We start from the raw sequence: 20,382 nt of genomic DNA on the forward strand, positions 1-20,382 counted from the left end.
ATTTTAAGCCTTATTAAAGTGCAAGTTTTAAGTTTTGGTCACATCTCAGCATTTTACTCAGTCAAATATCAGTGGCAGCTCATCGTGAAGGCGGCAGACTCAAACAAACAGGCAAGGAAGACTTTCCCAACAAAAAGACAGCATTTTTAGTTATCTTTTTAAAAGTTAGATACGTTTAAGAAACGCAAAGGCAAAAGGAAAACATTCCGGTGCAACTTTATGAGGTCAGATCATAATTTATATGATTCTTTGCGTCACATAGCGACCTTACTACTTGCTAGGATTATTAGCGAAATTTGCTAGCATCAGTTATGGAGCTAATACAGGGTCAGTGGGAATTCTTTCAACAACCGTGGAATCAATTACATTTAGTCTCGGATTTTCCCGATGGCATTAAGCTGAATAACATGAGACACTTTCTCGAAAGTAAAATCATCCCAGCTTTTTTCAATGCTTTGCCTGTGTTTCACAATAATATCACAGTAAGTGCAGGCTAGTTAGACCACTGATTCTCTAACTGTGTGTCTCGTAATTAGTAGTATTTATGGAGATTTATAATTACATGCAAAAATGTGACTTGTGACAAAAAATGTTTGACAGCCACTGAGCTACACCAGACTTTCCAGTTTTAGCTACCACCTGGAGAGAGATTGGTATATTTTATAGGTTTTTATTACTCTTTAATCTGGGTGACCAAACCTTTAAATAGTCCAGGAGAAGATCAAAGTGCTCGTGAAGGGAAAAAAAACACACCCATAACGTCTCATAACATACTAAACAAATAAATACCTAATAATGATCAGAACAAATCTACTGTCTGTCTTGCACACAAACGGAGCACACACAAAAAAATCTGTGCAAGCCTGATGGGAACTTAACTAACATAAACAGGGAAAAAAACTCTTCTTACACATCATCTGGCCTTGTCATCTCCTCGTTGGCTTCATCTTTTTTGTTTTTGAAAAAGATTCTTATTTCCAAAGCCTTTCATTCTTGACTTAGTGAATTTGTTAAGTAGCTACAACCAGATGTCAGCAATGACTAGGCCTGTAAAAATGCACAGATGCAGTCGTGTGAAGTACTGCTTGAATGTCACACAGAGGATCCAAATCGGAGGCTACTTGCATGTTTTGATCAATGGTATCATGGTGATATCTTACTTTTGAGGGATTTATTGCATGATGGGAACGACAAACAGAACTGTTTCTACAACAAGTATACCACAAATATAGAAATACTTCTGATAAATCCATATTGGATTTTAAACTCATATCCAGTTTACCCAACTGACAAAATTATATTTTTATGTCCTGCAGGTCTTTCTACATTCTCCACTATGAAGGCCTCTAAAGCAGCACAGCAGACCTCCACTCAAGAGGAATGTGGTGTTTGGCTGGACACCGTGCAACTCAAAGGCAAAGCTAAAAAGGTAATTGTGGAAACAAGCAATAAACACAGATTAAATGGCTACTTTATTACCTCATAATAAAGCAGTAACGGTTTCACTGAAATACCTTTCGATAGATTCTTATTCTGTTATTTTTATCTAAATGTTAGATGGATAATACTTTATTTTGCTCATCTTATTTTTCAGAAATGCCCTGCCCGCCCCATTTCTAAATTGCTAAATCCTTTTGCTGGCGGGTCAGGATACAATTTGGCTGTGGCACTCAACTTCACTCAGACCAAAATGGAAATGCCAAAGACTAAACAGAGTTCATTATCAACCTTCTTCACACCGCATCGAAGAGGTAAGTAGCTTAAACTCTGCTGAACGAGTCAGACTGAAGCTAGTAAAGTTGCAGACTGTTGACATGCTTAAATGTGTAAACTGATGTGTTGAAATATTCATATTTGTGTTAAAATAACGTTGTTTCTGTTTTCTTTCTTCCAAAAGTCCTGAATAAAATATCAGTTTCTGAAGCACCTGATATCGACCCATCTTTGTCATCATTTTCCTCAACTACATCCACAACCGTAGCATCCGGGAGAAAACGAGGACGTGAAATATTTTCTGAGCCTGCTGTGGATCGTGACTGTAAAAATGAAAATGTGACCGAGATGGAAGAAACACTGCGGCAGAAGCAGGCAGAATGTCAGTCACCTTCACAAAAAATGTCCTGTGAATCTGAGGAGGAGAAGTCTGAGGAGTGGAAACCACCACAGAGTAAGAAGAGGCTCACTGATGCCTCCTCATTGCCAGGTGAAAGTGAACCTCTTCTACAGGCGTGGAGTCAGGACCCACTGTTCACATGCAGTCAGTATTCTGAAGGTGAATTTAACCCAGCTAGCCAGGAACATGCTGCAGCAAAGAATTTTAGCAACTCAGAGCCAAGTTTCCTGAACAGTCTACAAACTCAGATGGACTTTGAAAATCTAGTTGATGATGAAGGGAGAACATCAACTCAGAAATGCTTCAAACACCATCATTCTTCTCAGATGGAGGATGAGAAAGAAAACAGCTGGTTACCGTCGTCTAATTCCCCAATTAAACGCTCATATTTCTCTCATTCTGGACCTCTTTCAAATCATAAATGGACAGAACCAAAAATTGCTTCACCTCGAAAACACACAAGTCAGCTGTGGAAAAAAGCTGCGAAAGAAGAGAGCCGCGACTCACAGATCAAGTGGACAAAACTGAGCAGCTCTCCTCTTAAAAAACAAGCTGCACAGTCGCGGAGCAGAGAGGTGGATGAGGACAGTTTGGCTATGTTGTTTACTCAGGACTCTGAAGGCTTCAGGGTGATGGCACACAGAGGTCTGCAGTCCAGGAGTCCACTTAAAGATCAGAGTAATGTAAGCACTGGGATTGTGAGAACTAGTGCTTATAAATCTCTGGTGGAGGAGGAAGAGGAGGATGAGATTCTCTTTACGCAAGACTCTCAAGGAAACGTGGTGATTAAGCACTGAAAAACGTCTTTTAAATGTGATTCCAGAGGTCTCCCTGTATGGCTATAGTCCAGCAAATGTGGATTTTAGTGGTGAAAAGCTAAAATACCTCTTTTCTTGAATACACAAACTAGAGATACAGTTTATATAATTTGAAACTGTGAAAATGTTTCTACTCTTCTGTAACCATCTTCTTACTTTGTCACACCTGTAGCTCTTTTGTTTGCACTCAGATTTTTGTCATTTTGCCTCACATATTGGAACTTCTTTTTGTTATGCTGTCCCTGTTTTTTTTTGTTTGTTTGGGTTTTTTTCTCAAGCATCATAAAATTTAAAATGCACAACTGGGGGATTTTGACTTTATTTGAAAAAGGATACACAATTACATTGAATGGTTTTCTTGTCAATAAAGTTTTTGAAAAGTAGAACTGTTGTATGTTATTATATGTCCTATGCTGGTGCTACATCAAAATACAAAAGTGAGTGGTATACGCCATAATAAAGAAATAAGAAGTACCTCTAGTGTGAAGGTTACCACTACTGCCCATTAGTTATGACATAAAAGAAATTAGTAGGTGGGTATTTAATTATACTGAGCAGCTGCAGCACATCTGACCCTTTTAGATCCATTTGAGCGGATTCATTTGAATGCACTAAAATAAAGAGATCAATACTGCATATACTTTACTCACTAAGTAAAACATTGCTACTTAACTGGCATGCACTATACACATTAATAGAAGTAACTAACACACACTTCATAAGATAGAAAATGCACCATATAGACTTGTTTGCTTGGCCACTGAAGGTTGTGTAATTTTTAGTTTTCTTGTAAAATAATATGTTGCTGCTCTGGTTTAAAATGTAAAGTTGTTATTATAGTAACTCAGAGAATTCTAAAGTTACATGCTGTTCCATCAATGCCAGTATTGCTGTGGTGCAGAAATGTGCTAGGTTTGTGTTACTTAAACCTGAGATATCTTTTTATTTCTACTTCTTTTTGACTCGTCTTTAGTACCTACAGTGTGGGTTTGTGTTATGTAGACAAGATTATTACTGACGACAGCTTCAAAGTGCTTAAGAAACCTCTCGTGAAGTCACAAATGCAGCAGCAAGAAGTGGACTATAAGTTAATGCCGGCCTGTAAGTTCCCTTTTCTATATCTGAGTAATGACATAAAGTTGGGTAAAAATATGTGATTATTGCTGTGCTGGCGGCGATGGTGACTCAAAGTAGCAATCAGCCTGCGATCTCTGTGGGTTCTGTCACCAGTTTGGAGCCATCCCACACTGTCTTGTACTGCTCTGGGACTGGGAACTCCCTCTGTGGAAAAACCAAAGAGGTCACGGTAAGTGCAAAATAAGAACGAAAATGTTCAACTGACAGCTTATATTCACAGAACACTCGGATACTCACGTAATCGTCTTCCCCCTCTGGAATCAGGATGTTCATCTCAGAGCTCTTGGCGCTGACGATGTCACAGTTGAGGGAGTCTTTGCTCAGATAGACCTGGCAGCCCTCGGTCTTGTTGATGGAAATGGTAGGAACTGTACCCAACACCTGCAGAGAGACAGCTTACAATTATTGACAGGTATTTGAGGCACAATTTGCACTGTTGCAATGATGAAAAGTCTGATGCCATAAGAGAAAAAAGGGTCAATATATAATTGAGGGACTTTTATAGTCCATGGGCTATATCTTGCATAAGTTTTTATGCAACATTTTTTTTATGTTCATTATGATCATGTCTTTACAAACTCCAGAATTATTTATTATGGAAGCAATCACTTATTAATAAAAAATGACTAGATATCTCTAAAATGCCGACTAAATAACCGTCAAAATTTAATAACAACCACCTTCTAATTAGATAAACAATAATAAAATGAGCTTTTTCAAAGACAGTTTTGATTGTGTTCTTTTTAAGTTGAGATAATCATGACAGATATTTCTTTTTTGCCAATATATCAAATTGGAAAATGACAAATTGTATCTGTGTCCAAGAAATCACTTTCAACTAAGTTACCCATTGCAAAACCACCTCTCAAGGAAGTGTGTTAATTCCAGATCGCATGACCTGCTCCACATGATGTCATTTCCTCCTGAAGAAAAGACTGAAAGACTCCGAGGCTTTCTGAGTTATTTAATATAAAGTAGTGCGTGAGTCAACAGGTTTACTGCAATATCTTTATAAATAACTTTCAATTTCAATTTTACTCAATCGTATATATAATATTTAGAGGAATCTTTCTCAAAAAATGCCATGTGGTGTTTGGTCATAGGCGGCCATGTTGATTTTAGGCCGGAAAACAGCAAAAATGTCAACTATGTTACAAAAAGTCCCACAATTATATATAGGCCTACTGATCAAAACGTTTGATGATTTGGCTACACGGTGAACACTGGCAGTATTAAAAAGGGAGAAAGGGTTTCTGTAGAATCACTATAATCTACAATCTTACATGTGTGGATTTTAAAGCCAGTTATTTTTGTAAATACTTGCTCACCTGTAACTGAACAGCTTTGGAGTTGATGATCTCCACAATCCCAACGACATTCTCAAAAACCAGGCCCAGCTTCTGACAGTTGTCTGCCAAGAGTGAAAAAAAATCAGGATGAGGAAAATTACGATCAGTAATTATGAATTTCATCCCCAAATCCAGTGACTTCAGCTCACCTATGATGATGGAGTTCATTTTGCCTTTAACCTGCACGGTGGAGTTGTTGCAGCTGAAGACGTACACCACCTGTTTGAGCTCCGTGTCGTCGATCACCAGGTCATGTTTCTGCTCAAAGTTTTCCTGCAAGAATGAGGTAACACATTGAAACAATAACCTTAGACACAAATTGCTGGTATTTGCAATACAACAGAGTATTACAAAAGTCGAAAAGAGCACAGTGTATTCATAGAACTGATAATCAGCATATAGGAGGGGTGCAGTGTATGGGTCCTGGTGGGGCAAGACTATTTTTTATAGCAAAGTTGAGTTGAGTTACTGCCCTTGGCCGAGGTGTTATGATGGCTGATGGCATCAAATGCATTTATAATAAGAATGAGTGCTACTTCAGCGTGTTTAGACAACTTGATTGTAGGTTTAAGTTAATTACAGAGGCAAGACAAATGGTCTGTGAGAGAAGCACCGAACATTTCACATACCACTCTCCATTTCTTCCCCTCCAGCTCCAGCAGGGGGGTTTCTTCTGGGCCGCCAGTCTAGGTGAGTTCCCAGGTCCGGCTTTTTTGCTTTTATTAGTTGCCACCCCCGTCTGAGAGCGAATATTGGGGTTTTTGTGGGTCTTCTGGTCATCCGAGACATGCTTCAGACCTACAGATGGAAAGCCAGATCAAGGATGTTAGAAGGTGTCTTACCTGAGCTACCTGAGCATTCAACAAATGAATTCAAACAGGACTGATCTGCTCTTTGTCGTTGCTCCCAGGCCCCACCGTGGACCCACCTTTAGTGATGTCCATGCCCTGGTTGAGCTGGGCGAACAGCGCAGAGTGCTGAGCTGCTGCACCGTCCGCCTGAGGCTTGGACTCGTCATCAGTGAAGACCGGAGGAGGTCCGGGGGGAGGAGGGGGAGGCGGTGGACCGGGAGCGCTGGGGGTCGGGGGGGAGTCAAAGAGAGAGGCAGGAGCAATCGGGCCCTGGAAGATGAAGGAAACCTCAATCTAGAGAGCAGCATGAGCTTCATCATGAGGTTATGATGAGGGATAAGACTGCAGTTCAGTGGATGACAGGTGTAGTGGTAAATATTTCCAGCAGGGGGAGTATGGAACAAGAAATATCTTACAGCTTTGTGACAATTATGATGTACTTTATGGGAGTGTGGTCGGACCTCAAATGCATATAGATACAGAAACAGTAGTTATTTTTAGGGTCAAGAAATACTAAAACTTTGAATTGCTGTAAATCCAAGGTTGGAAAAACCACCATAATATATGGACAATAACCATAAAAGGAAAAAAATGTATTCAACATTAAAAAAGTAACTTTGTGCAACAAATTCAACATATAATACATCTTAAAAGAGCAATTCCTCTTTCAGTGACAGAAGCATTACACAAACATTGACCAAAGTGTTACACACATACAGTGAAGCCCGAAATTATTCATACCCCTAGCACATTTTGACTTAAAGTTACTTTTAAAAGTAAATAAAAGCTGAGAAATCATTTTATCCACAATGATGCCTCTTGTACATCATCTTATTATCTTTTAGGAAACACTTGTGTCATTTCTAATGAAAAACAAACCTGCTGGTTGAATAAAAGTAACTTTAAGTCAAAATTTTTGGGCTTGACTGTGTATTCGGTGTTATCTTGGAATTCCACAGGTTTTATGACTGCACCATTTTGTCAAATAGTAACAATCCACACGTTTTGTGAATCATTTATACATAAAACTCCCCATTGTTCTCTTTGGAAACTCTGGCTCCTCTCTTAGAATTTAAAATACAGTTCTGGGTGTTTGAACAATGTTTGGTAGTTTGTAATGAAGTTGATGAGGTCCTGCAAAGAAGCTTGATGTTTTTTTTAATAATTACCAGCTTCGGTTTAATTTCTGAGCTGCATACAGTAAATTAAAGTGAACAGACATGCATGCTTGATTTCTGAAGCCTTTGCACAGCTGCCAGAGACACACTTACTGCAGAAGTTCAGAGGGCTGAACTGTTACTTAATGTGCATTTAAATGCTGAGACTTAACCTTTGACACGAGCCACATGTGTTGTGCGTATCGCCGCTGAACAATGCGGACCTGTTACACTAAACAGCTCAGCGCATACCACTGGATTAGAACCAGCGTGTGAGTGTGTGTGTGTGTTTATACATGGCTGTAAAACTGTCTGACTACCTCTTTGTGTTCACGTCTTGTGGGTTTGAGCATTTGTACACAAACATTAAGAAGGAGAAAAAACTCGGCTCGTTGTGTAAATTTTGAGGCTCGCCTTTAGCCAATTGGAAATAATTTCACTGTAAATGTTTTTAAAAGAGTGGAAATCAGACATTTCTGACTGTTTCAGACTGCAGTTAAAGCAATTAATGAGTTATTTGACAGAAAGGAAAGTAAAACGCAACAATTTTGGTAATCAAATCAATTATTTGTCATTTTTCAAGCAAAAAAAGTTATTAAATTGTTGATTTTCTTTGACCATTCTGAAGGCTTCACCTGTGACTGCCATTTTAGATATTTTATATTTAATAGCAATGTATGTGACACTGTTTCTTTCCATTCTCTCATTCAGAATATACTTGTTTGACCAAATACTTGGCAGCTCACAGAGTCAAACTGTTCAAAGTGTGACATTTATTAGAATAATCCTGATTGACGGGTGCTATTTCCTCCCTTGTTTTTCATTTTACACACACTTCATGAACTTTTAACTTTTCTTTTTGCCCTAAGCCTGTTCTGAAGGAGCTAAGCTGACTGTTAGTGTGTCTGTGTGCGTACACATGCGTCCATATGTCAGCCTGTACATTCCAGAGTAGCTATAAGCTTGTCGCTGAAGCCATATCTGAGCAGCAGATGACGGATGAAGAAGGACCAGCCCTGCAGTTTAAGTTACAGCGCAGGCTGCTTGTGTACACAGGCCCTTTGTCGGGGGTCCTTCTGTAAAGAAAACCTCCATTCAAGTAAACCCTGAGGACCACCTGTTAGCACAACACACTCCCGTCCTTGTACGCACACACACACACACACACACACACACACACACACACACACACACACACACACACACACACACACACACACACACACACACACACACACACACACACACATCAGCTCTGTCGGCTAACAGCAGGGGCAACAGCTGACACACACAGCCACTGCAGGATCTCCAGTTTCTGCATGCAAAAAAACACACACATGTGGGCACAGTTGTTGAGCATCAGTTAGGTTTTCAACTGATCATGTCACATTAAAGGAAAAGTTCAACCTTTTGCTACGTGTGCTTATCAGCTTTCGTGCCGAGAATAGTTGAGAGATTGATAGCGGTCTCATGTCAGGCGACAGTTATCTTCCCTTGGAATAAAGGCTGGAAACAGGAGGAAGCAGCTGCTCTGGCTGTGTCCAAAGGTAACAAAATCCTCCTAATAGCACCTCGAAAGCTCAGCGATGAACACAGTTTATCTCAGCTCTTCAATCCATGCAAAAACTTTAGTGTAAAATGGTGGTTTATGGGATGATACAAGCTGAACTTCTAGTTGGATGTTGTTGCCTCCACACAAAGGCAGGCTAACTGTTTCCATTTATTTACAGTCTTTATGCTAAGCTAAGCTAATTTAACCACCTCCTGGCTACAGACGTGTGATTGACAATTCGTTTAAGAAACAAAGTGTGTTTGTGTGAGTAGAATCTTCTCTCTGAGCAAACAGAGACAAGCAACCCCCTCCAGCTGACGAGAGATAAGTCAAGTGTCGGTTAAAGGCTTTGGTTTTCGAGCCGTCTTAATCTCAGGGATCTTCTGAGGGTTGAGAGCTGAGGAGGAGTCCCTGAGCAGACATCCATAAACAGAAGTGTGTGGGAGTGACGAAGGGTTTGCGAGCTCTGTAGAGAACTGCGGTGTGCAGCCGCCGAGGAGAAGCTCATTCATTCATTCATGCTCTCTGCAGTGGTTTATGTAACGGGCTGCTCCATAACTAAAAATGGAAGCAAAAAAGTAGAAGTGAATTCGAGCTGATATAAAAATATCGAGGCCTGCGAACGGCAAGTAAGTGAAAACACAGCTAAGATAACAAACCGGCCGCTAGAGGAGTGATTTGTTGTTTTCAAGCGCATGTATGAGAGGGTGGTGGGTGGAAATTCAGTCGGTTTAATTCAAAAAACAGTCGTTTGTCATGTTTGCGTACTCACACTCTTGCTCCACACCAGTCCTGTTGTGTGATGCTGCTTGATAAAGGACTGCAGGTCAGTCCAGATGGACAGGTAGGAGCGAACCCAGTCCACATGACGTCTGTCGCTGAGGGAGGGAAGGGGTGAGGGAGGGAGGCACAAAGATATGATGGTCAGAGAGCAGCAGGGAGGTTAAATGTTAGGGATTGAAGCAGATGATCAGAGCTAAGCAGCTTGGACATCTATGAAATTAGAGCAGATGCAACATTTTGCAGTAAACTTGGTGATGAAAAGGTGATGAAGGGCTAGTTTGACATTTTGGGAAATATTCGCATTGACTTTCTCTTTGAATGTTAGTTATTTTCCATATAAAATTTGATATATTGCCAAAAAAGAAATATCTGTCATGATTATCTCAACTTAAAAGAATAAGCTCGTTTTAATATCGTTTACTTAATTAGAAGGTGGTTGTTCTTTAATTCGGATGGTCATTTAGGTGACACTGTAGTCACATCCAGTCATTTTTTATTAATAAGTGATTGTTTCCATAATAAACAATTATGGAATTTGTTAAGACACGACCACAATGAACACAAAAACATTAGTATTATTACTTTCAATAAAAATGTATGCAAGATATATCTCATGGACTTCAAAAGTCCCTCAATTATACACTGATCCATGATATATCCTGTCACTAATATGCTGATGACACACAGTTCTACCTTCCAGTTACATCTGACTGTACATGTTCAACGATGACCCTTTAAGCTGTTTAGATGATGCCAAATGCCAAAAGTAAGGCAATGCCTGTAAATATGCCTGATGTGGTTAAAAAGGTCTCTTCCTGGCCTCATCTTTTAGTTTTAAAAAGTCAGCAGTGTTGTAATCGGCAAAGTGCTGATGATGTCATTTGCTATTTCAAGAAATAGTTCATCACACGACCCCCTATAAAACCCCTACGTGTCATTCTCACACCTCGTTTTTTGTTCACACACATTTTGTGAGCTTTGAATGAAGCCTGTCCAGCTGCTTTTCTTTTGTTTCCAGTCTTGGAACCAAGCTAAGCTAACTGGCTGCGAGCTGAGACTTAATTTTTACCATACAGACATGACAATGGCATATTTTTTTTCATTTAACTCAGTAAACATGTATTTTTATGTCTATTTTTTTTAACAGAAAAAGACATTTCAATTTAAACCATGTTGAAATTTGGACATAATTTAGTTTACTTGCTCTCAGTAATCTGTATTAAACACTGAAATTGCAACATCCTCAGCTTGATGCCAGTCAGACTTTAGCTGCATAACATTCCCCTCCTCTTTGCCTTAAACCTGTTCACTTATTATATTGTGAAGAATGAATGAGACATATTTACGTTTCCTTGTAGTCCTTCAGCACTCTGTTGGTGTAGAAGGTGGCGGCGTCGTTCATCTCCTTCACATAGGGCCCTGGTTTCTGACTCTGTCATAGAGAGAGATGCACTTTCACTAGAGACACTTTTTAGTTGTTTAAACTCCCTGTCTGACTGCAGATTAGTCCTCTTCTGAGAGTAAAAAACAGATACGTTCGCAGTGACATCTTGAAGGTCCAACATGCTTAATAAGTGGGGAAAAAATGAACTCCTGACAGCAACATACACAGACCAGAACCAGCTTCAAAGATTTTATTCAATTACTGAAGAGAAGGAGCTTTGATCTTAATCTAAATGACATTCAGGAGAAACTCAGAAGAAGAGATTTTGTGCTGATGGGAAACAGAAAACTGCATGCTGGAGATAGAAAAAGGAGTTTATTTATGCATGCAGTATCTGACTATGCTGGGTTGTTTATGCATTTTGATTTGAAGCTCCGTTTAAGTTTTCTTTAAGGGTTTCTGGTGCACTTTTTGTGTTTATCCAACTTTTAACTTGTTTTTCGATTCATTTCAATATTAACCCTCCCGTTGTCCTCATTTATGGTCACCAAAAATATTGTTTCCTTGTCTGAAAAAAAATCCCAAATTCAGCAAAAGAAAATCCCCAAATTTCAGAAAATTTGCAAAACCTTCAGGAAAAAATCCCAATAATTCCTTAAAAGTTTCCCTTAAAAGTTTTATTTAAAAAAAATTAAAATCACCCAAATGTGGCAAGAAAATTCTTGAAAATATTTTCAAACAATGAGTAAAAATCTTACAAAAAAAAAAATGTGATTACAATATATATCACTAAAAAGTTCTAATATTTTCTTAAAGAACATTCACAAAAAAATCAACCAAAATCCAGCGAATTTCGCTGGATTTTGGTTGATTTTTTTGTGATTGTTCTTAAGAAACATTTTTAACGTTTCGTTTTTTTACCAAAAAATGTTCAAAGACTTCCCAAAAATGTTGAAAATGTGGACATCAGAAGTTTCACTGTGAAAATATATATTTTTTTCCCTCGTTTTCAAACTTTAAAACAGATCAATTTGACCCGCAGGACAACACGAGGGTTAAAGGCATATTTAACACACTGAGGCCACTTCTGATTATGTGCACATGTGCTTTCTTATGCTCCTATAACCTGTATTTTCTAACTAAGCATCTCATCTCCTCTGTGTTTCATTCTTCCTTACCACGGCCACCCAGCCCAGAGCGGGGATGCTCTCGCTGACAGCTGACAGGTGGTTGAAGAGGCTGCTGCCGCGGTTTCGTTCTCTGAAGCTCTGGACCTCCTGGATGTGATCCGAAATGGGCTTCAGCAGGTCTTGGAGCTCATTCTGCAGAAACAGCAGGAAAAAGTTCGGTGGAGGAGAGATGGGATATCAGGAGGGCAGGTGTCAGATTGAGATCAAAAAAAAAAAAAAAAAAAAAAAATCCAGCAATAAAATTCCCCAAATTTCTGAAAATTTGCAAAACCTTCAGGGAGAAAATTCCAATAATTCCTTAAAAGTTTCCCTTCAAAGTATTATTTTTTAAAAAATCCCCCAAATTTGGCAAGAAAATTGTTAAAAATCTTCCAAAAATAATCCTAAAATAAAAATATCTTAAAAATTTGCTGGATTTTGGTTGATTTTTTGTGAATTGTGAATTCATTGTGAATTCATTTTCCCTTAAAAAAATTCCCTAAATGTTTTCTTTTAAGAAAAACACCCAAATTTGGCAAGAAAATTCTTGTAAATATTTTTTAAAAAATCGTAAAAATCTTCCAAAAAATCCTAAAAATATCTTACATATGTCAGTAAAACTTGTAATATTTTATTTAAGAACATTCACAAAAAAGATTTTTTTGTGAATGTTCTTAAATAAAATGATTTTTTACGAATGTTATTAAGAAACATTTTTAACATTTCTTTTTTTCCCACCCAAAAATGTTCAAAGGTTTCCCAAAAATGTTGAAAATGTGGACATCAGAAGTTTCACTGTGAAAATATAAGTTTTTTTTCCACATTTTCAAACTTTAAAATGGGTCAATTTTGACCTGCAGGATGTGCGACCTCGTTAACTAGAAAACCTCACTAAGACCTTTGGTTTACATGCAGATTTCTGTTAAACATGTTTCACACACTGTTGATTTTACAACCTGAGCCCCGTCTCCCTGCCCACCAGCACCCGTCCTGCTCCCAGTGGCATCCAGTAATTCCTAAACTGGGCCGCAGGACAGAATCTAATTTTATTACGCCAGAGCCTTTTTCCATTGGAACTTCCAGATCTCAGCTACAGTATAGCTCGTCTCCCAGCTCCCCTCCCCACCGCTCCGTTCCTTCAGACATTCCTCAGTTCATGGGGAGATCCCTCTAGCCTTGTAAGGCGTCCCGCTCTTCCACTGTTTACAGTTTACCAATCACACGTGCCTGCGCTCGCATAGATCCAGGAACGCAGCGAGTTGTCGCTACGGCTTTGTTGTGTTGATCTGCAGAGAGGTAAATGTAATGTGAAGGATCTGCTGTTAATGAGCTGTGACATAAAAGTTTCTTTATTCAGAAGAGAAGCAGATGAGCAGACAGCAGAGCACCGGTCTGTTATTGAAGCAGATAAGATAAGCTAATGTGGCTGGTTTTGCAAATGACACACACCTAATACATCACTGGTTATACAGTGCACAGTTTATGTTAGTGGTGGAGGAAATATTTACATTCATTACTGAAGTAAAAGTACTAATACCACTCTGTTAAAGTACTCTGTTACAAAAAGGAAACTTTACATAAGCAACAAAAAGCATTATCTAAAAAACGCACTTATAATAATAAAAGTCATCAAAGTAATGAAAATTGCACTCTAAAAGTTATTTATTTGTATATCATTACATTAATATATAATAATAAGAGGATTAATATATAATCACATGATCTTACTGTTATAGTTTGAACTATTTTGTATCCAAATGCAACTAATTGAAATTCATAATATGTTTAATTCTTGATTTATCAATTTATCGTTTGTAAAAATTCTGAAAATAGTGAGAAATGCCGTTATAACTACCATCAGAAACAATTTTCGCTCCATTAATTCATTAATCAGACGAGTTTTTCAGCTGTACTTGCATAAACTGTTGTTAATTTATAACAAAAGACAATATTTAACCAGTTTAAATTGTGTTTTTTGTGCAAAAATCTTCATTTGTAGCACAGCTAAAGCTGTCAGATAAATATCGGGAGGTAAAAAGTAAAATATTTTCCTCTGAGATAGTGGAAAGTAGAAGTAGAAAGTGGAATGAAAAGACTAGAAGCACTTGGCTCCATCTCACTACTATACAGGATTCACAGATGTGATGGTGGGGGGATGCTTGATATAAAAACATTCCTTATATCATCTTCAGTAATTTAACGCCTGCGTGCAAAGCAGCTATAAAAACAGGAGTAGACTTTTATTTTCTCCAACAAATTCTTCCTCCAATCAGACGCACATGATCCCAATAAGCTGACATAGAAGCCCCTTTCTCTGCTCCACCAGCTGCTTTTATTCCCACTAAGTCCACATGATATCTGTCTTTGAAGCATTATATCTCTCCTTTCCCAAACAGACACCATGCTGCAGCAGGCAGCACTGTTTGCAGAGCAGGAAAGCACAAAGGATTTAAGGTAACAAGCTACATTTGGGGATGAAATTTGCAGCTTCTATCTGTATTTTCTCTATTAAGCTGCATGCCCTTAATCATTTCACTCTGTTAATGGGCAATGAAGGATGGATTTAAAAGGTAAAAGAACGGCCACTTTCAGAGCGTGTGCGAATATGTGTTAGTTTGAGCTGTTGGGCTCCTTTTAGACTGCAGAACAACAGCGCCGTCATCGCTGCTCAGAGTGAAAGTATGACTTGTATTCTGTGAGTCAGAGACTCTGTCAGATTGTGGACTTCCCCTCATTCAATCATTCGGCTCACCGAGGAGAAACACTTAACATGAGAGAGAAAGACTGGCAGGTACACAGAGGATTTACTGTGTTAGAAAAGGAAACAGGAGCCAAATCCCCACATGTACACTAAACTGTTTGGCAAATTTCTGCATTAGGTTCAACTCCAAAAGGAGTCAGGAGTCACTTTTCTCATTTCAGCTGTTTGCCAGCTCAGAAACAACAAACACTTCTGGAAATGAAGCAGCTACATTGATGAGGAAAGATAAATCTAAGCTGCTCTTACATATATCCTAGTATTAAGGAGAGCAGCTATGAGAAGGTTCATGAGGCTCTGACCACCTCAAGAATTAAATCACCAAAAAGCAAAACTAGAAATAAACAATGATCAAACCTGAAGCCATGAAAGTGAACATTTCAAGTGTCTTCCAATTAAAACAAAAACCAGCACAAATTGATTTTTTTTTACAGTTCTTATGTTTCATGCTACATTATAAAACAAAACAATAAAAAACTAATAATGATACAATAATTCAACAGAATGAAAACACATTTTCTAGCCTTAATTATACATGAGCTCATGTGTTTTTTATTTATATGCAAAAAGAATTAAATCACTAATAAGAATAATAACAAAAAATTATGTAACAATCTGATTTTAGACATTTATTTGCAGTATTAAACTTAAATTAAATATTTTTAGCTTCTGAAAATTTATGGATTATTTATTTTAAAAATTAACTTAATATTTTAAAAAATGTAAAAAAAAAAAAAGAAAGAAAGAAAGAAAGAAAAAATTAGTGTCTTTAAATATGTAAAAATGTTTAATCTTTATTCATAGTTTTATGTTTTTTAAATTAATTTTTGTTGGTTTACATTAGACATCCATGTTTATAAGTATAACTCACAAGCTTATTTGGGGAATTTCACAAAAATCTTTGTGAAACTAGGATTTAAAAGTAAACTTCATATTTTATAAATGTAAAATACAGTCATTAATTATGTATAAATTTTATCTTTATTCATAGTTCCATGTTTTTTTTATTTAATTATTTTTTGTTGCTTTACATTAGACATCCACATTTTTAAGTATAACTCAAGTTTATTTTGGGAATTTCATAAAAAGTATTCCTGAAACTAAGATTTAAAAAATAAACTTAATATTTTAAAAATGTATCTTGGGAATTTCACAAACGTTTAAATATACCGGCACGAAATGAGGCAGAGATGTGAGCTCTGTGAGTTGTGAATACAGACAGAGAGAGAATGAGGCAGCGAGAAAGATCAAAAAGCTCAAATCATTTGATGGACGGAGCTCAGTGTGTTTTAACAGCATGGGCCTCGACTTCCTATACAAGCAAAGGTGGAGAATGAAGGACGACGGTGAGATAACAGCTGGAGGAGGGTTTCTAACGCTGTGGAAATCCACCATGTGTGTGTGTGTGTGTGTGTGTGAACTACCACAACCAGCAACACACACACTGAGTTAACAGGCCAGCAAGAGGTCAGATGAGAGAGAGACGCCCACTTTCTCTGGCTCTTTGTCTAACACTCCGTCTAACTCACACACACTGACAACAGGCTCAAATATAGAACATGCCCATAAAAAGTCAGGCAGCACAACAAGGCAGCGCTCAGGAGAAAGACCAGAAGTTTGTGAGACGGGTGTGTGTGTGAGAGAGTGTGTGTGTGTGTGTGAGAGAGAGAGAGAGAGAGAGGAAGTCACACACACTTTTCTACATCTATATTCAGGACTACAGATATAGATGTGAATGAGGGAGGTCGTGTGTGTTTGTGTGTTTTTGAGAGAGGGCTTTCTAGTGGTGGTTTGTGTGTGTGTGTGTGTGTGTGTGTGTGTGTGTGTGCGTGTGCGTGTGTGTGTGCGCATCGTAAGGTTTTTAGGTCATGTTGACTATCTATAGTGCGCTGATGTTCCGACCTTTTCCAGCTACAGCAGCCTGAGCTGATAAGCTGAACTGGTCTATTTGACCGTACCAGTAGGACTCGTGCAAAAGTGGCCAAAAAGTCAAACAAAGCTGGACGACGTCTCACATCAACCAACGTCTGGTGCTCAGCTAAATTTAAAACATGTTGTCCTATAGGGTCAACACACATTAAACAAGGGAGTCTTTCCTGTTCCTTTCATCATATCTGACATGAAAGTGTAACAAGATCGAGGTAATAAATTGCAATTTTCTTACTGAACCTGAATGTTTACTATTAGAAATAGTAGCTGTGAATAGCTGTGGTCTGTCTCACACTGTCTTAAGGTTTTTGTTGTTCTTAAGTTGTACCAAGTTGAACAGTGAGATGTTTTTGCCCTATAGTCCAGGGAAGTATCATGTTTCACAGGTTCAAACCAACAAGTCCTCAAATTCATACGACTGCATCGGTCGTATGCACCGTGCACCGGAATACGACCCGTGAGAGCGTATTTACGTTTGCGCCCCTACGGGGAAAAAGAACACATTACGGGATTTAATTCCCGAAACGGCTTTTCCGTCGCAAAACGGCTTTTTTCTCACTTTCCCAACACGGGTTTAGGGTTATGTTTGGGTTAGGGTTAGGGATAGGGACAGGGATAGTGTTAGATAAAAGTTTGTTCATGGTGACGTTTCACCTGCGACTCCAGAGTGTCGATATTTACTCAACTGCTAGAGGTCGCATACGTCAAAACGTAACACTGGGTCGTAATACGGGCATGTACAGACGACCTATGTGGTCGTTTTTTGTTTGAGGACAGGCTGGTTCAAACAGAATAAAGCTGAAATTTGTTCTTGTTGCAAACCTGCCTACTCGTTCATTTCCTGCATCTGAGCGTCCAGTACCCGCCGTAACACTCCAAGACTTAAGAGTGATTCTTAATGCAATATACATGCAAATGTATGGGGTGTAAGAAAACTTTTTCCTCCACTGTATGTCATCAATCCAAATGAAGAACTTACAAATGTTAAAGTTTCCTTTGGATTCCCATCAGAAAGAACTTTGCAACAGTGGGAAGGGACAAAAAAACCTTCCCTTTTATTGGATGGACTAGAAACAAAAACAAAAAACTCCAACAAAACCAGAGCGCGGAAGGGCGGCCATCTGCACATCCCACCTCGACACATCATCTCACAAAAATGACAGGAATACATAAAGTTTAACACACTCGAATACAATGCAAAACATAAAACATGCAGTTCACATGTGGGTCATTTGTTTTGGCTGCGTGTACAACGTTGTTGCCCTTCTGCACCCCAAAGTCCTGCCCCTGCACCCAGATGTTAGTGCATTGCTGAATGAGTGTGTGCTTTTGCATTTCCACTGCTGGTGATGGTCTTCCAGCTGAGCTCTGACAGGTTGGGTGTGGGGAGAACTATTCTCTTGGCAGCATTGTTGGTTATGACTTTGGCCCCAGTTTGGAAGGAGTCAAAGGCAGTTCACGAACCTTTTCTTTCCTATTTTCCGTGTTTTGTTTTGGATTTAGCCAGTGATGCCGAGTTTGATCTCCTCCCCGCCCCTCTCCTGGGTCAGACCCTCTCTCTCTGTGAAAGCCACACTCCTTCCTTGTTTGCATTTCTGCCGATCACTGAATGCTCTTTTCACCGCCTCATAACCAATGACCTGACAGACAGGGGAGTAATCACTTCCTGGTGGGCTCACACGCACACACACACACACACACAGCACAAACAGAAGGCCAATGTGATGATATCATATCGATTCTCTCTCTCTCTCTCACACAGCTTTCTTTCCCAGCCCCCTCTTCTCTATACGTGAACATGTTGGGAATGTGTTGTATTAGCGTTTTCTTGCTCAAAGAGCAGAGTAATCCCTCTGTGAACAGGCCGGCCTGCTGGGGAACACAGGAGGGGAGGCCGACACACACACACCCGCACACACACACACACACACACACACAGTTTACGTCTCTGCTGGGCTGCTGGTTAATGTGAAGCACTTGATCCGATTTGTGTTTGGATGTTGTGAGAACTGCTCTGTAGTTTAGTTTACTGCAGAATTTGAGCTGTTAGTTGAAACTTTTGCAAGGACAGCATCGAGTCCCACGGTAACGTTAGCCTTAATTGTAAGGCAGTTAATAAAAACAAAGTGTAGACAACAATAACAGCGGTGTGACAATGAGCCACATCACCTGATTGTTACAAACACGGTGGCCAGTAAACCTCATTTCTGTAACTGAGAGTAAACCATTAAATATGTGTTATTGTTGCCTGCAGGGAAGCAGATGTCTTGACTTTACAAAGTTTAGTTTGACTAGACTGTATAGTTGTGTAAATATAAGCAGCTGACAACTAAGATGGAACGTACTGTTTAGTTTTATTTAACCTACTGAGCTCCAGGCAGCTTCTAGTGTTTTATTTGCTTCTGCCACACTTTTGCTTCCATCTATACTCCTGCACCACTGAGGAAACAGGACAAGCATGGCTAGAAGTAGAAGAGAAATGCCCTTCTGTGCAGCATTGCACAGTTTTAATGCCACAAATCACAAGTAAGAAAAAGCCAAAGTTGAAAAAAACCTGGACTCAACGTATACAATCTTGAAAGTGCCCCAGAAAAAGTTGTTGTATGTTGGTTGTGGCTGACTCACTAATGACTTCCCTGTTGCACTGAGACAATTTATTTTGCATAATTTATAAAAGACACATGTAGAAAATAGTAATATTGGGAAAATATAACAGTTTTGAGCTCAGATTTCGATACTTTTCCTAACTGAACGTACATCTGAGTAGTACATCAGCCCTTGGAAAGTCAAAAATCCAAACTATTTTTTCTTTTACAGTTGTTTATATGACAAATTATGTTATTCTGGCTTTTCAAATTCTCAGCAGGTTTTAGAGTTCACAGTGGGGTTGATGTATCATTTGGGTATTTTTCTGATAATGTTACTGGCAACCAATTAAACCTTTAGCGCAAGGGTGACAAACTCATTTTTGTTCAGGAGCCACATTCAGCCCAATTTGATAAGTGACAAACAAAGTGACAAAAAAAATAGAGACAAAAAGAAACACAAAATGACAAAAATTAGAAAAAAAAACAACAAAAGCGACAGACAAGCAACAAATGTCAGACGAAAAAGACAAAATCATAACAAAATATTGCAAAAATGAGGCACAAAATGAAGAAAGAAGAATGATTTATGATCAGAATGACAAAAAAAACAAAAAGAAGACAAAATATGACAAAAATGAGACACAAAATGACAAAAGCGAGAAACGAAGCGACAAAAAATATAGAAAAACGATGCAAGCGAGACAAAAAAGAAACACAAAACAAAAATGCAACAACTTGTCATGGTCTAGAATTTACTTAAAATTTCTAGTTCTACAAATTTACAATTTACAGTT

General features: G+C 38.7%; 2 protein-coding genes across 3 annotated transcripts in view; one reads left to right on the plus strand and one right to left on the minus strand.

Moving 5' to 3' along the window:
• Positions 1–3,317, plus strand: LOC110956664 (aurora kinase A and ninein-interacting protein). 2 transcript variants are annotated; one of them, XM_051955999.1, is made up of 4 exons: positions 1–111; positions 1,317–1,429; positions 1,595–1,751; positions 1,898–3,317. In XM_051955999.1, the coding sequence occupies exons 2-4, from the start codon at positions 1,337–1,339 to the stop codon at positions 2,908–2,910; spliced, it is 1,263 nt and encodes a 420-aa protein (XP_051811959.1). In that variant the 5' UTR covers positions 1–111; positions 1,317–1,336; the 3' UTR covers positions 2,911–3,317. The 2 variants fall into 2 exon arrangements, with proteins under 2 accessions (XP_051811959.1, XP_022057983.1); XM_022202291.2 differs by having other exon boundaries at positions 100–224.
• cap2 (cyclase associated actin cytoskeleton regulatory protein 2) overlaps positions 3,235–20,382 on the minus strand; it is a 25,797-nt gene continuing 8,649 nt past the window's right edge. Inside the window, 10 exon segments of the mRNA XM_022202292.2 lie at positions 3,235–4,212; positions 4,306–4,449; positions 5,397–5,479; positions 5,567–5,690; positions 6,047–6,081; positions 6,084–6,215; positions 6,346–6,538; positions 9,750–9,855; positions 11,107–11,192; positions 12,323–12,466. Of these exon segments, the coding sequence (XP_022057984.2) occupies positions 4,129–4,212; positions 4,306–4,449; positions 5,397–5,479; positions 5,567–5,690; positions 6,047–6,081; positions 6,084–6,215; positions 6,346–6,538; positions 9,750–9,855; positions 11,107–11,192; positions 12,323–12,466 (1,131 nt within the window). The 3' untranslated portion in view covers positions 3,235–4,128.

This window comes from Acanthochromis polyacanthus, chromosome 11 (genome assembly GCF_021347895.1).
Source record: "Acanthochromis polyacanthus isolate Apoly-LR-REF ecotype Palm Island chromosome 11, KAUST_Apoly_ChrSc, whole genome shotgun sequence".
NCBI classification, from domain to species: Eukaryota; Metazoa; Chordata; class Actinopteri; family Pomacentridae; genus Acanthochromis; species Acanthochromis polyacanthus.

What these genes read in the sequence shown, in the direction of transcription:
- LOC110956664 (XM_051955999.1), top strand. Translation starts at nt 1,337, where the DNA reads ATGAAGGCCTCTAAAGCAGCACAGCAGACCTCCACTCAAGAGGAATGT. An exon ending in TCAAAGGCAAAGCTAAAAAG is followed by an intron (nt 1,430 to 1,594) that starts GTAATTGTGGAA and finishes CTTATTTTTCAG; the next exon opens with AAATGCCCTGCCCGCCCCAT. An exon ending in CTTCACACCGCATCGAAGAG is followed by an intron (nt 1,752 to 1,897) that starts GTAAGTAGCTTA and finishes TTCTTCCAAAAG; the next exon opens with TCCTGAATAAAATATCAGTT.